At 34.7% G+C, this 17852-nt stretch overlaps 1 protein-coding gene across 2 annotated transcripts; it reads right to left on the bottom strand.

Annotated features, from left to right (window-relative positions):
* Nucleotides 1-524: 524 nt before the first annotated feature.
* On the bottom strand, nucleotides 525-17851 carry LOC140859051 (uncharacterized). 2 transcript variants are annotated; one of them, XM_073260277.1, is made up of 4 exons: nucleotides 17827-17851; nucleotides 5601-5681; nucleotides 1134-1219; nucleotides 525-1012 (listed from the first exon to the last, which is right to left on the bottom strand). In XM_073260277.1, the coding sequence occupies exons 1-4, from the start codon at nucleotides 17836-17838 to the stop codon at nucleotides 793-795; spliced, it is 399 nt and encodes a 132-aa protein (XP_073116378.1). In that variant the 5' UTR covers nucleotides 17839-17851; the 3' UTR covers nucleotides 525-792. The 2 variants fall into 2 exon arrangements, with proteins under 2 accessions (XP_073116378.1, XP_073116377.1); XM_073260276.1 differs by lacking the exon at nucleotides 17827-17851 and adding an exon at nucleotides 7762-7995.
* Between the last annotated feature and the right edge of the window lies 1 nt (nucleotide 17852).

Genomic DNA, 17852 nt, shown 5'->3' on the forward strand with positions numbered 1-17852 from the left:
AAAAAAATCAATTTTTTACTTTAAAAATATATAATATATGATATAGTCATTTTTAAAAAAGATAAACATGATAATAACGGATGAAATGATAATGGTAACGAAGAAGATGACAGATGACATTAGTGACATAGTAGAGACGGCAGCAGGACTGATGACGACAATAACAATGTTGAAGATAATGATCCTGGCATCAATAATATTGTTGGTAGAAATGATAATGATGATGATAATAATAGTGGAGATGACAATAAAATATTGTGGTATAGTATCAGTGGTAAAAAAAATGTATTTCTTTATTTTGAAAAAAGTTAAATGAGAATTTTTCTCTTTTTTATTTTGTAAAATAATAAAAATAATTTTAAAAATAAAAATATCATTAAATATATTTTTATCTTGATTTCTATGATTTTTTTTAAATAAAAGATAAAAAATACATCAATGACAAACAAGCCCGAAGTCCTCGTCGGAACGTAGAAAAATGGGGGATCAGTAGCATGGTCGGCAAACTATTATAACTGTCAGCATTAAAAAATGGATATCACCATCAAGTACTCAGAACAACTGAATTTGAACCACAGCAGGCACTGGCCGAATCAATCAAGCATCGGTACCAGCAAAAATAAAATTGCAGCATTTCCCACAAAAATCACTTAATTTTCCTTTTTTTTTTTCCCTTGTGGACAGTGGTTAGAATCTTGACCTCAAAAAAGATTGGCTACAATTGCCAAGCGTACACGATGATGGGTAAAACAAGCTGAGTTGCTTGCATTCTCTCATGAAAACGAGCATCGCCTATTTGATTAGATCCAAATGTCTGTCTTTACGTGTGATGGACCTACCCCTCCTGAGTCGCCGAGTGGTGAGTGCATGGAGCAATACATCTATGGCATCCTCCACTGCTTCAGCCTGTTCATCCAATCCGTGCACGCTGAGCTCAGGACAAAGATGTAGTTCCGAGAGAAGACCGGCAGCAGCTGCTGCTGTACAGGTGCGATCCCAAGATGGTTGAGGCCTGTTTTTTATGCGTTTCAAATGGGATCAATAAGAATTAGTGAATCAGGACAGTAAGAAAAAAATGAATGCTGAGGGATAATTTTACAAAGTGGCAGAAGAATAAATGGTCCACTTCTCACCGCAGCTTATGCATCAGGGAAGCTCCCAGGGTTGATAGAGAAATACAAGGTAGATCTTCATCTTCACATAATGATGTCCACCGGTCCTGCACCACTTAATTTTGATAGCAATAAGTTCAATAGACTATGCAAACACTTCTCCCAAAAACTCACAGTCTAAATCTACATGACAAACAACTAATGATTCTGCTACGTTCTTAGAGTTCAGTTTTTATCACCAGCAAGCCTTTGATCCAGTGCCGAATGACCAGGGATAAGCAAAAATTTTAGTCAAATTATGTACTCTATAAATGGCAGCTAAAAGCACCATCTACTGGAGGCACTATCTGAACAACCTAGGATCTCACCCAAAAAGACTAGCTGAAAGGTATTATTTATATTCATTGATCTTATATAAGTATCCAAGACCTATCCAATGCATAGTTGATATGGGACTAAAAACAACTCCGCACGAATCCTCATATACTCCTCCTATTTAAGCCCCAAGCATTCTCGCCAGACTAAAAAATGGTATCAGCATGGATCCGACCCATGGCCTTATGAGCAGAGAACACCTCAACATAAGTCCAATTAGACTAACCATGAGATTATGATATTTATGATTGAATTTGAATAAATTTGGATCTTTAACCTGACGAAAATGCCAAAATTTAAACAAGAGACATATGTGAGGACACGCATGGGTGTGTGTTTAGTTCCACATCGGCTATGCACTGGATATAAAGCCAAAGAACTTAAATAATACCTTCCAGCTAGCTTTTTTGAGTGAAATCCTGAGTTGTTGCACTATCCATGAGGTGGTCATGAGTGAGGAAACCAAAAGGTTTTCCTTCCTAATTCAAAAACTTGCCTATTATTGAACATAGTAAATACTTCACAAAAGCAATCATTAAATTAGATCTATAATTGTCACAAAAAGATTCCTAGTAGCACCACTAATACAAGAAGTAATCCTTTATAGACAGTAAAGTTTTCACAATACCATTTGACAGTTAAGGAGCAAGTTTTGGACAGTATGTAGACATAAAATAGAATCCAATAGCAAGAGCAGCCTACCGTAGACAATAATTGGCCACCCTCCGCTACAAAAGAAAAAAGGGGAGAAAACTCTAAAACTAGATGAATCATCAAAAAGTTGCCCATTATATACTGAAAACAAACAGTAATTCCATGAAGTCCATAAGCCACTTGAGGAACTAGATCAAGGAAGTGAGAAATGGTAGGATGGAATCATTGGAAAAGGTGGCAATCAGTTTTAATATGCTTCGTCCACCTGTAAATAATGAAACAATCAGCAATCTTAATCACGATATTTTCTCATAACAAATTGCAGTTACAGATGCAGCACAAATGTTGGAGAAGTGGAATTGAAAAAAGCTCTGTCAGTAGTAGGCCTCAATGCTAGAACCAAAATGACTCCATGCTTCCAACTCTTTCAGTTGATAGTTCAAGGAAGACTCAAAAGCCATTACCAGACCACTAATCAATAGAACCACAAACCAAATCAAGCTAAAGCTTGTGAGCAGGAGGGAGAGAGAGAGAGAGAGAGAGAGAGAGAGAGAGTACTCTTGTGGAGTTATCAAGAAATGTGAAAATGAGACCATAGTGAACAGGGCCAGTAGAAATAACAACATGACCAATCAAATGCTCATGATCATTCGGATTAAAAGTTGTGCATTTTTATTGCAACAAGTTCCATCTACAAGATAAGCACAAGACCTACAACGTAATAAAGAGGGCCAGGGCTCTTCATCACAGAATGATTCCAGGGATGATAGAGGGAGGTGGTGAAGCATTGTCATCAACCATGATCATACAATCAACATGAAGCACAAGAACTGCAAGGTCACAAGGAGAGCATTGAACAGAGAATTGAAAGAGCCCAAACAAGCTAAAAATGCCAATTTGAGAGCACAGATAATACAACAGAGGGAACAAAAACTACAAGGTCCACATGGAAGAACAAACAACAACTATATGTAGAAATCCTTAGAGAGGTCATCCTTAAGGACTGCATTCATCATGTCCGCCTAATAAAATGGCAAATTGCAATGCTTTGGCAAAAGGCTTTATTATAACCAAGGTTCAAGCACCAATGCCTGTTGGGGCACCGGCACATGTTGCACCTTGCCAATATAAAAGGAAATACAAAATAAACAAGTTCACTAAATTGAAACTTTTAAAAATTAAAAAAAGAATTAAATGGCATGCTGCCAACGTATGTCAAGTTTCGGTACCGGCATGGCATGGATTCTGGCTTTTGAAACCTTGGTCACAGATGATGCCACTAGTAGCTAGTAAAGGTCCTCCACTCCTCCCAATAGAAAGTATAATAAAATCCCTCGCTTATTTGTCTACCAAGGACAAAGACCTGCCACTCTAAATATGTTGATGATGGCTTGACACTGGAAGCTAAACAACCTCATGAGAGGTATGGATGGCTATAAGCAAATATTGAAACTCCGGAGAATAAAATTTAGTTACTAACCAATTAAATCGATCAGAAGCACAAGTCATTGTTCAAGGTAGCGAGGAAATGAAGGGCTATCAAGGTGATGCTGTGAGGAAGGCAGGCTGCAAGAAGCTCTCAGGAGGAAGATATCAAATAGTTGAAGGCTCGATGAGATGCCCTAAAATGATGAGTAAATATGAATGATGGAGGTCTACAAACCAAACAGACCCCAATAACAAGGCAATATCAGAGGAAGGCTAAGGTTCTTAAGATAGGCCATGAAGGCAAGAGATAGGAGTACAGGAAATACCTCTTAGAAAAAATACCACCTTTTAGATGCACTTACTCAAGAACTGCTTCCAAGTGGCAAAGGTGTCTATGAAAATGTGCCAAAGGGTGCAGTTCACAACCATGAGGTGCGAGAAAACATCTAGCGATGGTGAATATTTAGATCTCATTGGATGAAAATTTAATTCCCAAAAGACAAGAAGGATCCTTCAATCATACACAGGCTAATGAGTTCTAGCTGAAAATCTTGTAACCTTGCAGTAGATGATAATGACTTGGGAAATATTGCAGATTTTCCCTGACACAAGTTTGACTGAATGGACTGTTGATAGCTTAGTTGATCCTCACAAAAGTTCTTCAAAGTTCTCATGTTGAGACCAATAAGCCAAGCCAGCTTTCGTATCATGAAACTTGAGGAGCAAGAATTGGTCCATTAGATGGTTGCACCCATGCAATATAATCCACTGACAGTGGGCTAATATCAATAACAAACTATGGCTATCTATTGGATTATGAATACTGTAAGAGAAAGTACAACCAGAAATGTACATAAGTATCAAATTTCAGAAGAGCTACAATGCTGATTTACAGCTATTAAAACGGAACAGGTCTAAATTTCTGTTTGTCTCAAAAGATATTTAGACAAGTTCCGAGAATGTCTACGAAAATGTGGGAATTTACATTAGCTGTTCTGATCCACACAAATATTCTTTGAAGTCCCACATGACTAAAAGTGGTGACCATCAAGACCGGGTTAATGATTTCATTTAGAAATAGTTTCAGACTCAACAAATATTAACTGAATTGTTCAGATAGAAAACATACAAATCAGGACAGTTGAAAAATTGCAATGAAACATGCAGAAAATGATGCAGGTTCAGAGTTAAGAGACAAAAATCTGATCACTGGATCTCAAGCCTACTTGTCAAACAGATAGGACTAAAAGCTGTGTTGCCTAGCATAATATTAATCTGGCATTGGCATAATAGAAAAATATTGGCATGCATCTTAGTGGATTTCTTTTAGAACCAAACATGAAACAAAATATGTCTCTAGGACTAAAAGCTCGTGTCCTATCAGACTTCTGAATCAATGTAACCTCATGCTCTGTTCTCTTATAAAACACTGGGAATTATGTCCACTGCCTCCTCACATTTTATGTTCATGATATTTCATGATGCACTTTGCTGCAAATTGACTTCTACTAGAGAATTACAAAGTATCCACATGCGCATGATTCTTGGCCATATGTGGACTTTATTAAATCATCATGTGCATCAAACATGCCCAGTGCTATGCCCTAGATAAAAGATGATTAAAGGATCTTCTCTCTTCCAGAATCCCCATGCAAATAGTATTTTATGACCCTCTGAGGACATACCTGACTACTCATTGGCAAATATGGTAAAAAAACGAGTGTGAACATTGGTCCGAAGCTAGCTTGCCTAGCATAATATTAATCTTACATGATCTAATGAACTTTAGTTTGAACTAATATTTTTAGAGACTTGACAGCAAAAAACTAGCTTTTCAGTGCCACCGAGATGCTCCACATATAGTTGTCCGGTAGCTTCCAGGATAATTTTCATTCGAAGTAACATTCCAACATGGCATTTTAAAACTTTCTAACATAAGCTACACATATATATAGTTGTTTGCACATCTGAACAACCTTTAAAAATAAAAATAATGGTGACACGGAAATAGAAATCCTGATCAGGATGTACCTTTAAACGTCTATACATCGCAGCTGAATTGCTCCACGTACCATCAATCAAAACAAAATTTAAAGGCTTCTCCTTAGAAATCTGTATAATAAGATTAATAATTTAATACAAAATTAAAACAATTTGCTTAAGCAAGTATCAACAACCCCAGGCATTCTAATGCTTGCACATAGAAAACAAATTTCGATTAAAATGAATGCTTACATGGAAGACATATACATGGAAAGTAGTCATTATTTGGGACAGAGATATGCAACATTTCCTAGTCTAAGTTTTACAGTTGTCCAGTTTATTTAAAAGAATCTGACTTCTGGCCTCTGACAAAACTAAGGTCACTTTAGATTATAGATCTCATCTAATTAGGCATTTAACAACAAAAATAGATTATAGATCTCAACCGCGTTCCAGTGCCGGACTTCATGCCTACTGTTTCTGTTGTTTCTTCCTTTGTTTTAGTTTTAGTTTTAGTTTTGGATTTCCCTGCACGTCCGCCTCTGCAACTGCGGGCCCATCCTCGTGAGCTATGCTCGGGGAAGAACGGGACAAAGTTCAGCAGACGATATCATGCGATCGAATTCGTAAAATGGATGCAGCTAGAATTATCATTACCGTACCCGAGTTCCGATTCTGCTTGTTTGGTTTGATGGTCACAGCTGATTTATATTTATATTTATATTTAATCCAGTGAATTATTGAATTATGTTTGGATTTTAAATTAGACCTGAATCTTCATTAGTTTTGGTTTGGATCTGATGGACCTACGCAGGTATATATATATATATATTTATGTATATATATGTATGGATATATATTTTTTTGTATATGCATGCAAATCTATATCTATAATGATTTCTCTTTTTAATTATAAAATTACAAAATTCTTTTAATTTATTTTTAAAGGTTTTATCAGTGGCTAATGATTTGGCTACTCAAATCGAACCTGTCATCGAAAAATACTTAGGACAATTTTATCTTTTTTATATTATTATTTTTCCTTGAGGTATAGTTGATAACATTTTGTGCAAATCAGTGGACAAATAATTTAAGAGTATAATAAAATAACTTGCTAGATATGTGATTAGTGCCTGAAATTCTACCCGCTTTGTTATTTGTAGATGAGTGACTCAATAGACTCCTAAAAGCTTGAGACAAATAAAACCTCTTTAGCAAGCCTTGCAGTCTTTTGTCAAAAGACTTCATAAATGGAAACAAGCAGGGTAATGGAATTTTTTCATTCAATGAAGCCTTTAATCAAATAAATGGTCATCATAGAATAACATTGACATATTGACATTGATGTAACATTCGTTTAACAATAACATGTAACTGAAAAGGCCAGCAAATTATAGACAGCTAGAAAGGTAAAGGATTTCATACAGAGATGTCAAAGGGTGCAAGGTATTCCTTGATAAACATGACACTGTCTAGGGCGTCCATTCCCTTTTTATCTCCAGACAGATGTATCAATGATTTTGCATATGATCGATGTAGCGTAAAATCAGTTTTTTTTTGGTTTAAAATAAGCGGGTTGCAGGAAGCGCTAATTCTTGACCTTGACTTGACCAACTCGCACATGACTAACAAAATATCAACCATCAACCATCTTAATATTTTTAGGCAAGCTATAAATTCAATAGTAATAAGAAACCTTTCAAGCAATCATTCAACAAGGCAAATTTTGAGCGTCTCACAAAAATACATTAAGCAATACAAAGTTACCCACAACATGTCTTCTTCAAGATATCATCATCAGATAATCATGCATTTTGTCAGGGATTTCACTCTTTTTAGATGACCAGGGCCTCCAAATTAGAACCTAGAGCTCAGATATTAGCATCTCAAACGATGAAATACATAATGTCAAATTTGTACAAAACGGATGCACTTTAATCAATTGGCAAAGATTTCAATTCAGGACTATTGTTCATTTGAGTATCACAGAGTTAAAACATCCATGGTGTTTTCTTTATTTTTTCTGCGATTGCACTGGCAACTCGAAAACAGCCAAATCATCTCCTATCTTTCCTCCATTTTGTAATTGCTCTTCAATGCAAATTAACTCAATCCTCATATGTGCATGTAACTGGAATCGGCAATATTGGAAAGAATAAATTACTGCAGGACAGAGACTAATAAAAGACAAGTCAACAAGTACACCAACCATCTTGAAGAAGCCCATTGGAATGGGAGTGTTTTTCCTAATTAATGTAAAAAAAATTTATTTACATAAATAATTTAATTTTTAACTTATTTATCAGATTGATGTAAAAATAATAAAATATTATTTTGAATGACGTTTTATCATCACCACGTCACCCTCTATTTTTCACGTAGACGACGTCAAAAAAATAAATAAATAAAAAATATCAAATAATATGACGTTTTTAAAAATATCATTTCAAAAACATCATTCTAAATGGTGTTTTTAAAAATGTCATATTATTTGGTGTTCTTAATTTTTCTTCCAAAAAAAAAATGGTAAAAAATAAAAAAAAATAAAAATAAAAATTTTAAATTTATAAAAAATAAAAATTATAATTTTGATAAAAATAAAAATTATCATTTTAAATTAGTATCTTTATTTTAAATTATTTTTTAAAAAATATCGAAAAAAATTGTTGTAAAAAAAATTAAAAATATCATAAAAAAGAATTGAAAAGAAATAGAAATTATAATTTTAAATTCTAAAAAAATAAAAATTTTAATTTTAATTCAAATAAAAATCATCAATTCAAATTACAATCTCCTTTTCAAATTAATTTTTTTAAAAAATATCATAGAAGAAGAAAAAAATAAAAAATTATAATTTTGAATGAATTTTAAAAAATAAAAATTTTAATTTTAATTCAAATAAAAAAGATAACTTTAAATTATTTTCTCCATTTACAATTAATTTTTTTTAAAAATATCTAAAAAAATATTAAAAATTTAAAAAATAAAAAATATCATAAAAAAAGAAAAAATGAGAAAAAAATAAAAATTATAATTTTATTTAAAAAAAATAAAAATTTTAATTTTAATTCAAATAAAAAACATCATTTCAAATTACTTTTCCCATTTCAAATTATTTTTTTAAAAAATAATGTTCAAAGAAATAAAAAATTAAAAAAATAAAAGTGTCATAAAAAAATCAAAAAAATAAAAAAATAAAAATTATAATTTTAAATTTAAAAAAAATAAATTTTTTAATTCTAATTAAAATAAAAGACATCATTTCAAATTACTTTCTCCATTTCAAATTAATTTATTTAAAAAATATTTCAAATAAATAAAAAAAATACCTAAAAAAATTTCATAAAAATAGAAAAAAATGGTAAAAATGGGACAAAATAAAAATTATAATTTTAAATTATAAAAAAAATAAATTTTAATTTGAATTCAAGAAAAATAAAAGAAAAAAATGCCATAAAAAAGTGAAAAAAGGGAAAAATATGAAAAAAATAAAAATTATAAATTAAAATTTAAAAAAAATAAAAATTTTAACTTTAATTCAAATAAAAAATATCATTTCAAATAATTTTTTTCATTTCAAATTATTTTTTTAAAAAATATCTGAAAAAATAAAAAAATTCATATAAAAAAATAAAAAATATCATAAAAAAGAAAAAAGGGGAAAGAATTGAATTGGAAAAAATAGAATTTGTAATTCTAATTCAAAAATAAAAATCATAATTTTAAATTTAAAAAAAAAAAATTATAATTATAATTCAAATAAAAAATGATAAAAAAATAAAAATTATAATTATAAATTAAAAAAAAATAAATTTAATTTAAATAAAAAATTATCATTTCAAATTACTATCTTCATTTTAAATTAATTTTATTTATTAAAAAATCATATAAAAATAACTAAAGAAAATTAAAAAAACCATAAAAAAAAGAAAAAAAAATTGAAAAAAACATCAAAGGGAATGGTGTTTTCAAAAATGCCATTCCCTTTAGCATTTTTGAAGCATAAAATTCAAAAAAAAACTCTCTCCCTCTTCTCCGACGTTTCTCCTCTCCGGCGGCATGGTGGCGAGCTCTCGACGGCAGTGAGCTCCCTCCTCTCTCTTTCCTCTTCCTCTGTCTCTCCCTCTTCCTCTCTCTCTCCCTCTTTTTCCTTGACCACCGGCAATAGAGGGCCGGCGGCGGGGCCGCGCGCCCCAACGGCGGCCCCCTGCGGCGGGCCCCGGCCCTCCCCTTCCCTTGGCCGGCCCCCTCCTCTCCCTCTCCCTTTCTCTCTCTCTCCCTTTTCCTCTCTCACTCTCCCTCTTTTCCTTGGCTGCCGGCGACAGACGGCCGACGGCGGCCCCCCACGACGGGCCCCGGCCCTCCCCTTCCCTTGTCCGACCCCCTCTTCCTCTCTCTCTCCCTCTTCCTCTCTCTTTCTCCCTCTTTTTCCTTGGCCGCCGGCGATAGAGGGCAGGCGGTGGCCCTGACGGTGGCTCCCCACGGAGGGCCCCGATGGCGGGCCCCGATGGCAGCGCCCCGACAGCGGGCCCGCGGTGGCCCTCCGGTGGCTGGCTCGTGCGGTCTTGCGGCGCCCTTCTATTTCGATCTACGGCGGTGGGCCCCGGCGATGGGCCACGACGATGGGCACCGACGGCGGGCCGTGGTGGGCCCCGGCAGTCGGCTCTGTGGGGGCCCGACGGCCCCCTAGCGGCGGCCCCACTGTGGCCCCTCAGCGGTGGCCCTCCGATGGCGGACCCATAAGGCCCTGCAGCACCCTTCTTTTTCGATCTTTTTAATTTTTATTTTTATCTCATTATTTTTTATTTTTATCTCATTAGTTCAAATTTATTTTAAAATTCAATTCGATCATAATTTAAAAATTTTAAAATATATTGTATTTCATGAAAACGTAGACCTGTCAGTTGATCAATGTAGGATATTCTACGACATCCATATAAAATATATATTTGATTATATATTTTTATACGGATACCGTAAAATATATACATTGGTCAATTGATTGTCTAGTTTGGGAATTGCATTTAATTCTATTGGTAATTACATTATTCGAATAATATACGAAGGGTTCGAGAGAAATTTCGGATAGTATTTTTTTTAGTTCTCCTTACACATTTTCAGTCGTGTGGGGAGAACTAAGGAAAAATACTGTCGAAATTTCTTTCGATCCCTTTTGCGTATCATTTGATTAATGTAATTAACCTATAGAATTAATGCAATTCCCGAATGGGATATGATCTATTTGTACCTATTTGTTGATGATATGATGCATTTATCATGTAAGTCTTTTAAAACGATAAAATAATTAATAATACTAAATATTTTGATTTTCATTTTGTTATATGTTTCTCTGAAAAAATGGCCAGTACTCGAGTTCGTGTACTATTGTATTATGATGGCATGATATAGAATGATGAAACTGGTGTGCAGTACAGTCATCCTGCAAATCGGATGATTAGAGTATCTTCATCATTATCACATCAAGAACTATTGGACTATTTATACAGCAGTATTCTTGTAGACAAAGAAAAATATGAAATAAAATTAAAATAAAAATCTTCTAATCTATCGGGACAGTTAATGCAGAGCAATTATATCTTAGTTTCAATTGATGACGATGAAGATGTCGAAGAAATGCTGATCCTTCCTTTAAAACATTCAGAATGTCGATTTTTAGAATTATATATTGAAAAGGAAGATGTACCGAACTTTGGATACTATAGTCGGCTTTTAACTCAAGCGGATAATAATATTGGGCCTTCCTCACTTTTCGTAACTCTTATGGTGCAAATCGATAGTATTGAGGCCGTATTTGCAGAACAATATTCCACTACTGCCGGCTCTAGTTGTCCAATTATTCAGAGTCCTATGGTGACTTCTCATGTGTCTTCTGCTATGGTGACTTCTCCTTTGCTAGAAGTAGTGATAGGTGTGGGAGACGACACTCATATATAGAACGATAACTGGGTAGTCGGTGGAATAAATTCTAATAATCTAGGCTTTGAGTCAGATGAAAGCGGAGATGAAGACTATTAGATGGATGAGGACAGTAGCAGTAATGATGATGGTGAAGATGAGAATGATGATGAAGATGTTCAGGCTAATATTAATGTGGGAGAACCTCAACCTCGTTTGCACGAACCCCCATAATTTTTTAACGATATAAATTTAGATGATGGTGGTTGTGTTAGTGCTGGTCGAAGATTGAACTATGACTATCAGTTTTGAGACTTCTCGATAACTGAATTTTCTAAAAGTCTAATGTTTGAGAGTAAAGATTATGTAAGGAGAGCTGTTGATCTTTATCACATTATGAAGCATCGGACATACAATGTAGTTCAGTCGCATTCGAAATTATGGTCCGTACGATGCACATCATCAGATAATGTTCAAAATTGTAAATGGAGGCTTCGTGCTGCATTGTTGAAAAAACATGAATATTTTCAAATCATAAAATATGAGTGTCCTCACATTTGTTTGTTTACGGGATTGAGTCGAGACCACAAACATGTCAGTGGAAGGATGATTGGCACACTAGTCCGATATATTGTTGAGAAAGATCTCAATGTTAAAGTTGAAGCTATTGTGGCAACCGTTAATGATCAATTTCAATATACAGTGTCATACAGGAAAGCATGGTGTGGAAAGCAAAAGGCATTGATCGATATTTATGGAGAATGAGAGCCGTCTTATGCTAAATTACCCTATTATATGGCTGCACTTCAACATGCAAATCCCGGTACAGTTGTTTCATGAAATTTTTTTAAATTGTGAATTCCAATGTCCGAGTTTTAAATTATATTTTTTGAGCTTTCAAACCATCCATCCAGAGTTTTACGCACTGTCATCCTATAATCAGGATTGATGGCACGCACTTGTATGGAAAGTTTAAAGGTAAGATGTTAATTGCAATAGGAATAGATGCAGAGAATGAGATATTTTCATTAGCATATGCAATTATGGATAAGGAGACGATTGCAAGTTGAAGTTGGTTTCTTTTCCAACTCAGAACACATATCGTTAAAGATAGAAATAGAATATTCTTAATTTCTGACAGACATCCAGGTATATTAAATGCCATCGTAGATGAGTCTATTGGATGGAGTCCACGTGCCTATCACCGATACTGCTTAAGACATATCTGCAGTAATTTCAACACTCATTTTAAAAATGTGCAGCTGAAAAGAGCAGTACGGCAAGCAGGAAGCACTCATCAAGTTCGCAAGTTCAACTTTATTATGGATAGGATCAGAATAGTGAATGAAGAGGCTTGGAGCTAGTTGTCCGAGATAGAAAAGGAGAAGTGGATGTTGGCACATGATGATGGCTTGCGCTATGGTGTCTTAACTACAAATTTGTCGAAGGTTTTTAACAGGGTTTTACGAGGAGCTAAAAATGTGCCAATTACAGCTTGTGTTCAAATGACATTTTATCGTCTTGTGAAATACTTCAATACGAGGCATGCCCAAGCCTTGAGATATGTAGAGGAGAATCCAAATAATTTTTTTACTCCTCATGTTGCAATTAAGATTGCTGAAGATCAAGTTAAAGCTAACCAGCACCGAGTAACAGTATTCAACCTTCAAAGAGGTATATATGAAGTATTTACGAGGAGAGCAAGTGCAGAATTACGAGATGGAGAAAATTTTCATACTGTTACTTTAGCTGAAAGAAAATATTCTTATGGAAAGTGGAGCATGTACAAATATCCATGTTCCAATGTTTTAGCTGTGTGTCAAGAAATTGCTGTACATTTTAGTGATTTTGTGGATGATGCATATACAATTACAGCATATATGAATGCTTGGAGCGGTGACTTTAATCCATTACCACATGAAGATTATTAGATGCATACATGTATGTTCAAATATATTTCTGATCATCATCGTTTGAGACCCAAGCAGAAAGGTAGACTAAAGTCAACAAGACTACGAAATGAGATGGATTATAGGCAAATAAGAAGTAAGAACCACTGGGGCATTTGTAAGGAACAGGGTCATGACCGCCGTCGCTGTCCTAGGATACTTCAACTTCAAGCAGTGGAAGAAATTAAAGGCTCCAAAGATATATTTTCGTCATTATTTTATGTATTTCTGTGAGATTATATTTGAATATACGTGTTTAATATCCTGAGGTGAACTGAATTTTGTGTTTAAGTTGTATTGTGTGACAATATTGTGTTTAAAATATATTTCTCATAAAATGAATGGCTATCATATTTTTTATTTTTTAATATACTTGTGATAATATTATTATTTTAGATTCATTAGTGTATTATGGCTTACGATCTGCAGTATCCCGATCCTTGAGACAGCAGTATTCTTACATTGTAGGAGCATCATCGATCACAGACTATTTTAGATGACGGCGTAAGCATTCCAATCCTATTTACTATTTAATTTTTTTTAAAAAAATTATATATATTATCTAATTATTATATTTTGTTGCAGGAGCCCAGACACCTTCGTCTACGACGATCCGATACTGACTTCTGGAGGACAGAGGACATCCCACATAGAGTGCTGGATTATTTACGATATCTTGGGTTTTATGGAGTATATCGGATTGGTTGTATACAGATGGACGTTGGTTTTATTACTGCTTTGCTTGAGAGATGGCGTCCAGAGACACACATTTCATCTTCCATTTGGTGAGGCGACCATCACTTTATAGGATGTCAGCATCCTTACTGGACTACCAGATGATGGCGATCTAGTTACCGGAGTTGATCCCACGATTACCATTCCAGAGTGGCAGGCTTTGTGCCTGCGATTGCTAGGGTTTGAGCCCGACGCATACTTTTTCGATCATTCACGACTTAAGATTGAGTGTTTGGATGATCGTTATCGATATTTTCATATTGCAGATAATGCACCAAAGGAGATGGTGCAGCAGTATGTTAGGGGTCAGGTGCTGCGGTTGTTAGGTGGTGTCCTATTACCTGATACTTCATCGAATAAGATAAAGTTGATGTTTTTGCCATTATTAGAGGATTTAGACTTCGCTCGTAGACTCAGTTGGGACAGTGCAGTACTAGCTTGCTTGTACAGAGCTATGTGTCGGGGTTCTTATGCTGATCAAAGCGAGATTGATGGTTATCTTGTATTATTATCGGTAAATGAATTAAAAATTTTTATTTTTAATATTCAATTATATTCCAAACATTGGGTATATGATGTATGATTTTTTTGAAATTTGCAGATTTGGGTATAGGAGCGTATGCCGACTATCAGTCCATTACGATGACAGTTGCTCGAGATGCCATCAGAGCAGCATGATCCTGATATTCCATTCAGACTAGACGGATCATTGGGATATAGGTATAAAAATATTACTTTTTTTATTTGAAACTTACTGTTTTAAATTCGATAAAATTTATTTAACATGAGTAGATTCTGAAACAGATGGAACGTTGCATTCAACGTTCATCACGTATCGACGAGAGTGGCATGGATTTATAGGTGCCAGTTGGATACATTAGTTGATACATATAGATGGATAAATTTTAAATTTTTTACAAATATCATTTTACAGTATTCATAATCTATTAAAATTTTAGCTTACTAATTTTTTTATTTTAACTCTATCAGTTTTTGTGGGAGTCATATACTGATGAGATATTGGCTATATTGCCGCAGATGTGTACAGTTGGACATGACATATGGACTGCTAGGGTGCCACTTATTTATTTTGATGTGGTAGAGTGACATCTTTTCGATCATGTCCTGCGGCAGTTTGGTTAGATTCAGGACATCCTAGAGCAGTTTGATACCAGCTAGGGACTTCATCGTATTGATCGACGAGGAAGAGCTCGTATTGACTGGCGTATCAGACATGCAGAGTACATCGATATTTGGGATGTACGTCGAGATCGCATTGTTCATGGTGATCTCATTTTGAGAGACCGTTCATATACCGATGACTACATGGTTTGATTTTTTAGCATTACAGTGCGAGTCATTGGACAGCCTCGGTATGCAGTTCCCAGATACGAGGGCGAGAATTCTGCTGTGCGTCTTTTGGTAAGACTATGAAAATTAATTTATATTATTTGTGTTATATTTTTATTTTATATTTTACAATATATTGACTGTTTTATTTTTATTTTGTAGACTGATTCTATATCGGATCTTGTGTTGGACACTCGTCGTGCTTTATCTACGACTAATGAGGACGAACGGATTCGGATACTGCGTGTGTGACGGCCCAACCCATGTCAGAATCCCAGCCAAAGCTCAAACAAAAAAAAAAAATGAAGAAGACTCCTACAGGGAGTCTTCTTCTCCCGATCGGCTCCTAATCGGAGTCGGAAACCTCACCGGAGAGGAGTCAAACTCCTCTCCTCCGGTTCTATTTAAAGGGGAGACCCTTCTCCCTTCTTCCTACCAAAGAATCCCAGGGCAAAACGACGGCAATCGTAGGAAAATCCACTGCGAAAGACCATCCCTGTGCCGTCTAATTTCTCGTCAGAAAAGCCTCGCCGGTGACGGAGGTAAGCCTCCTCCCCTTCCTCTCTTCTCCCCCTTCCTTCCCGTGCCGATGTGCACGCTCGCCGGCGACCAAAGTTGCTGGATTTTGTTGCGGAAGAACCTTCCTTTTTGCCATTTTTCCGTCGCCGGTGTCACCACCGACCACCGGTTTGATCTCCTCTTGCTGCCGGATCACCTCTCCTTCGACCGCCGACCATCCCCACGCCGGCTGCGCCATCGGCCGGCCAACCAATGAGGGGATCAAAGATCCCCTATTTCGGTCAAAAACAAGCCCACGGGAAGAAGAAAAGAAAGAGAAGAAGAAGAAGGAAAAGAAAAAGAAAAGAAAAAGAAGGAAAAGAAAAAGAAAAAGAAAAGAAAAAGGAAAGGGAAAAAAAAAGGAAAAAAGAAGCAAAAAAATAATATAATAATAATATAATAATAATAAATAGGATTTTCTCTCCTCTCTCTTCTGTGAAAAAAAAAGAAAGAAAGAAAGAAAAGAAGAGAAAAGAAAAAAAAAATTATTAAATTAATTAATAAATAATGATATAAATAATAAAATATGAGAAAGAGAGTTTCTCTCTCTTCCCTCTCTCTCTTCAGCTTGAATTAGTATTTTCTCTCTTTAGAATTGGATTTTCTCTCTCTACTTTCTCTCTCTAAAATTCTCCCTCTAGATTATTTCTCTCCTAAGATTTTTAGAATTTTGAGAAGAATGATGATGAATTTAAATGATTCTAGTGATGGATTTTTGATCTGTGATCATCGGACGGTACACCGACATTCACTTTGATCAGATTAGATATTTTTAGATTTTATTTTTTATAATTTTATTAAATTATCTATATGAAAATCTTAGCATGATTTGATCTGATCGATCGAATTTGTTGAATCATATTGTCTGAAGAATTCAAGATGAGTTTTCTCTCTCTAAAATATTCTCTCTCTTGATTGATTCTCTCTCTAAAAAGGTTAGTGAATGAAGAAATTTCTTTTAATAGTCCTGATCTGATTCTAATGAAGAATCCTAATTCATGATTGTTAGACAGCGTACTGGCACCCACCTTAATCAGACCATGAATCTTTAGATTTGATCATGTTGATTTCACCAATCGAGATATTGGACCAATCGTAATGTTGGATTATGTCACCTGATCAATTCGAATTGTACCTCATGAATTCTCTTTCCTCTGATTTTCTCTCTCCACTTGATTTTATGAAATCGATGAAGAAATCTCGGTCCTATTACTTCGAATCCGATTTGATCTGATAGTCAAACTTTGGATCGTTTAGGTCCTAATTAGATTTTGATTAGATGAAATTAGATGATTGGACCCAATCTAAAGCGTTGAAATATGGTATTCGTATTTTTTCTAATTATTGAAATTAATTCTGTATAGGATTGTGGATGTTTGATCATGGGATATCGCGATATGATCTACGAACAGAATTTTTGAAAGAAAATTTATAGAATTATGTGAATTTATTGGAATGCATTCGAGGTAAGTAATGTTTCACTTTTTTTAGATTTATCGGTAAATTATAATGTATTTTTCTGACATGATTTGTGAAACGATGCATGAATTGGATGAATGATATTTTGTTATGAAAATATCTTATTTGAAATGTTATGATGAAGCATGTTTGAACATATTGATTTCATGATGCATTATATTAATTGATTTCGATACTACATGATTATATGTTTTATTATCGAAATTAGAATATGAAATATGATTTATGAAGAATTATGATATAAGAAACATGATGAATTGACAACCTGACTATGTAAAGGACCCTACCAATGGGGGCATATACGTTGGCAATT

This window comes from Elaeis guineensis, chromosome 7 (genome assembly GCF_000442705.2).
Source record: "Elaeis guineensis isolate ETL-2024a chromosome 7, EG11, whole genome shotgun sequence".
Lineage (NCBI taxonomy): Eukaryota > Viridiplantae > Streptophyta > Magnoliopsida > Arecales > Arecaceae > Elaeis > Elaeis guineensis.

Bases quoted from the DNA above. Each gene is read 5' to 3' on its own strand.
- LOC140859051 (XM_073260276.1), bottom strand. The intron at 1,220-5,600 runs GTACATCCTGAT...TAAGTGGTGCAG, and splicing joins CGATGTATAGACGTTTAAAG to GACCGGTGGACATCATTATG. The intron at 1,013-1,133 runs GTGAGAAGTGGA...CATAAAAAACAG, and splicing joins TCCCTGATGCATAAGCTGCG to GCCTCAACCATCTTGGGATC.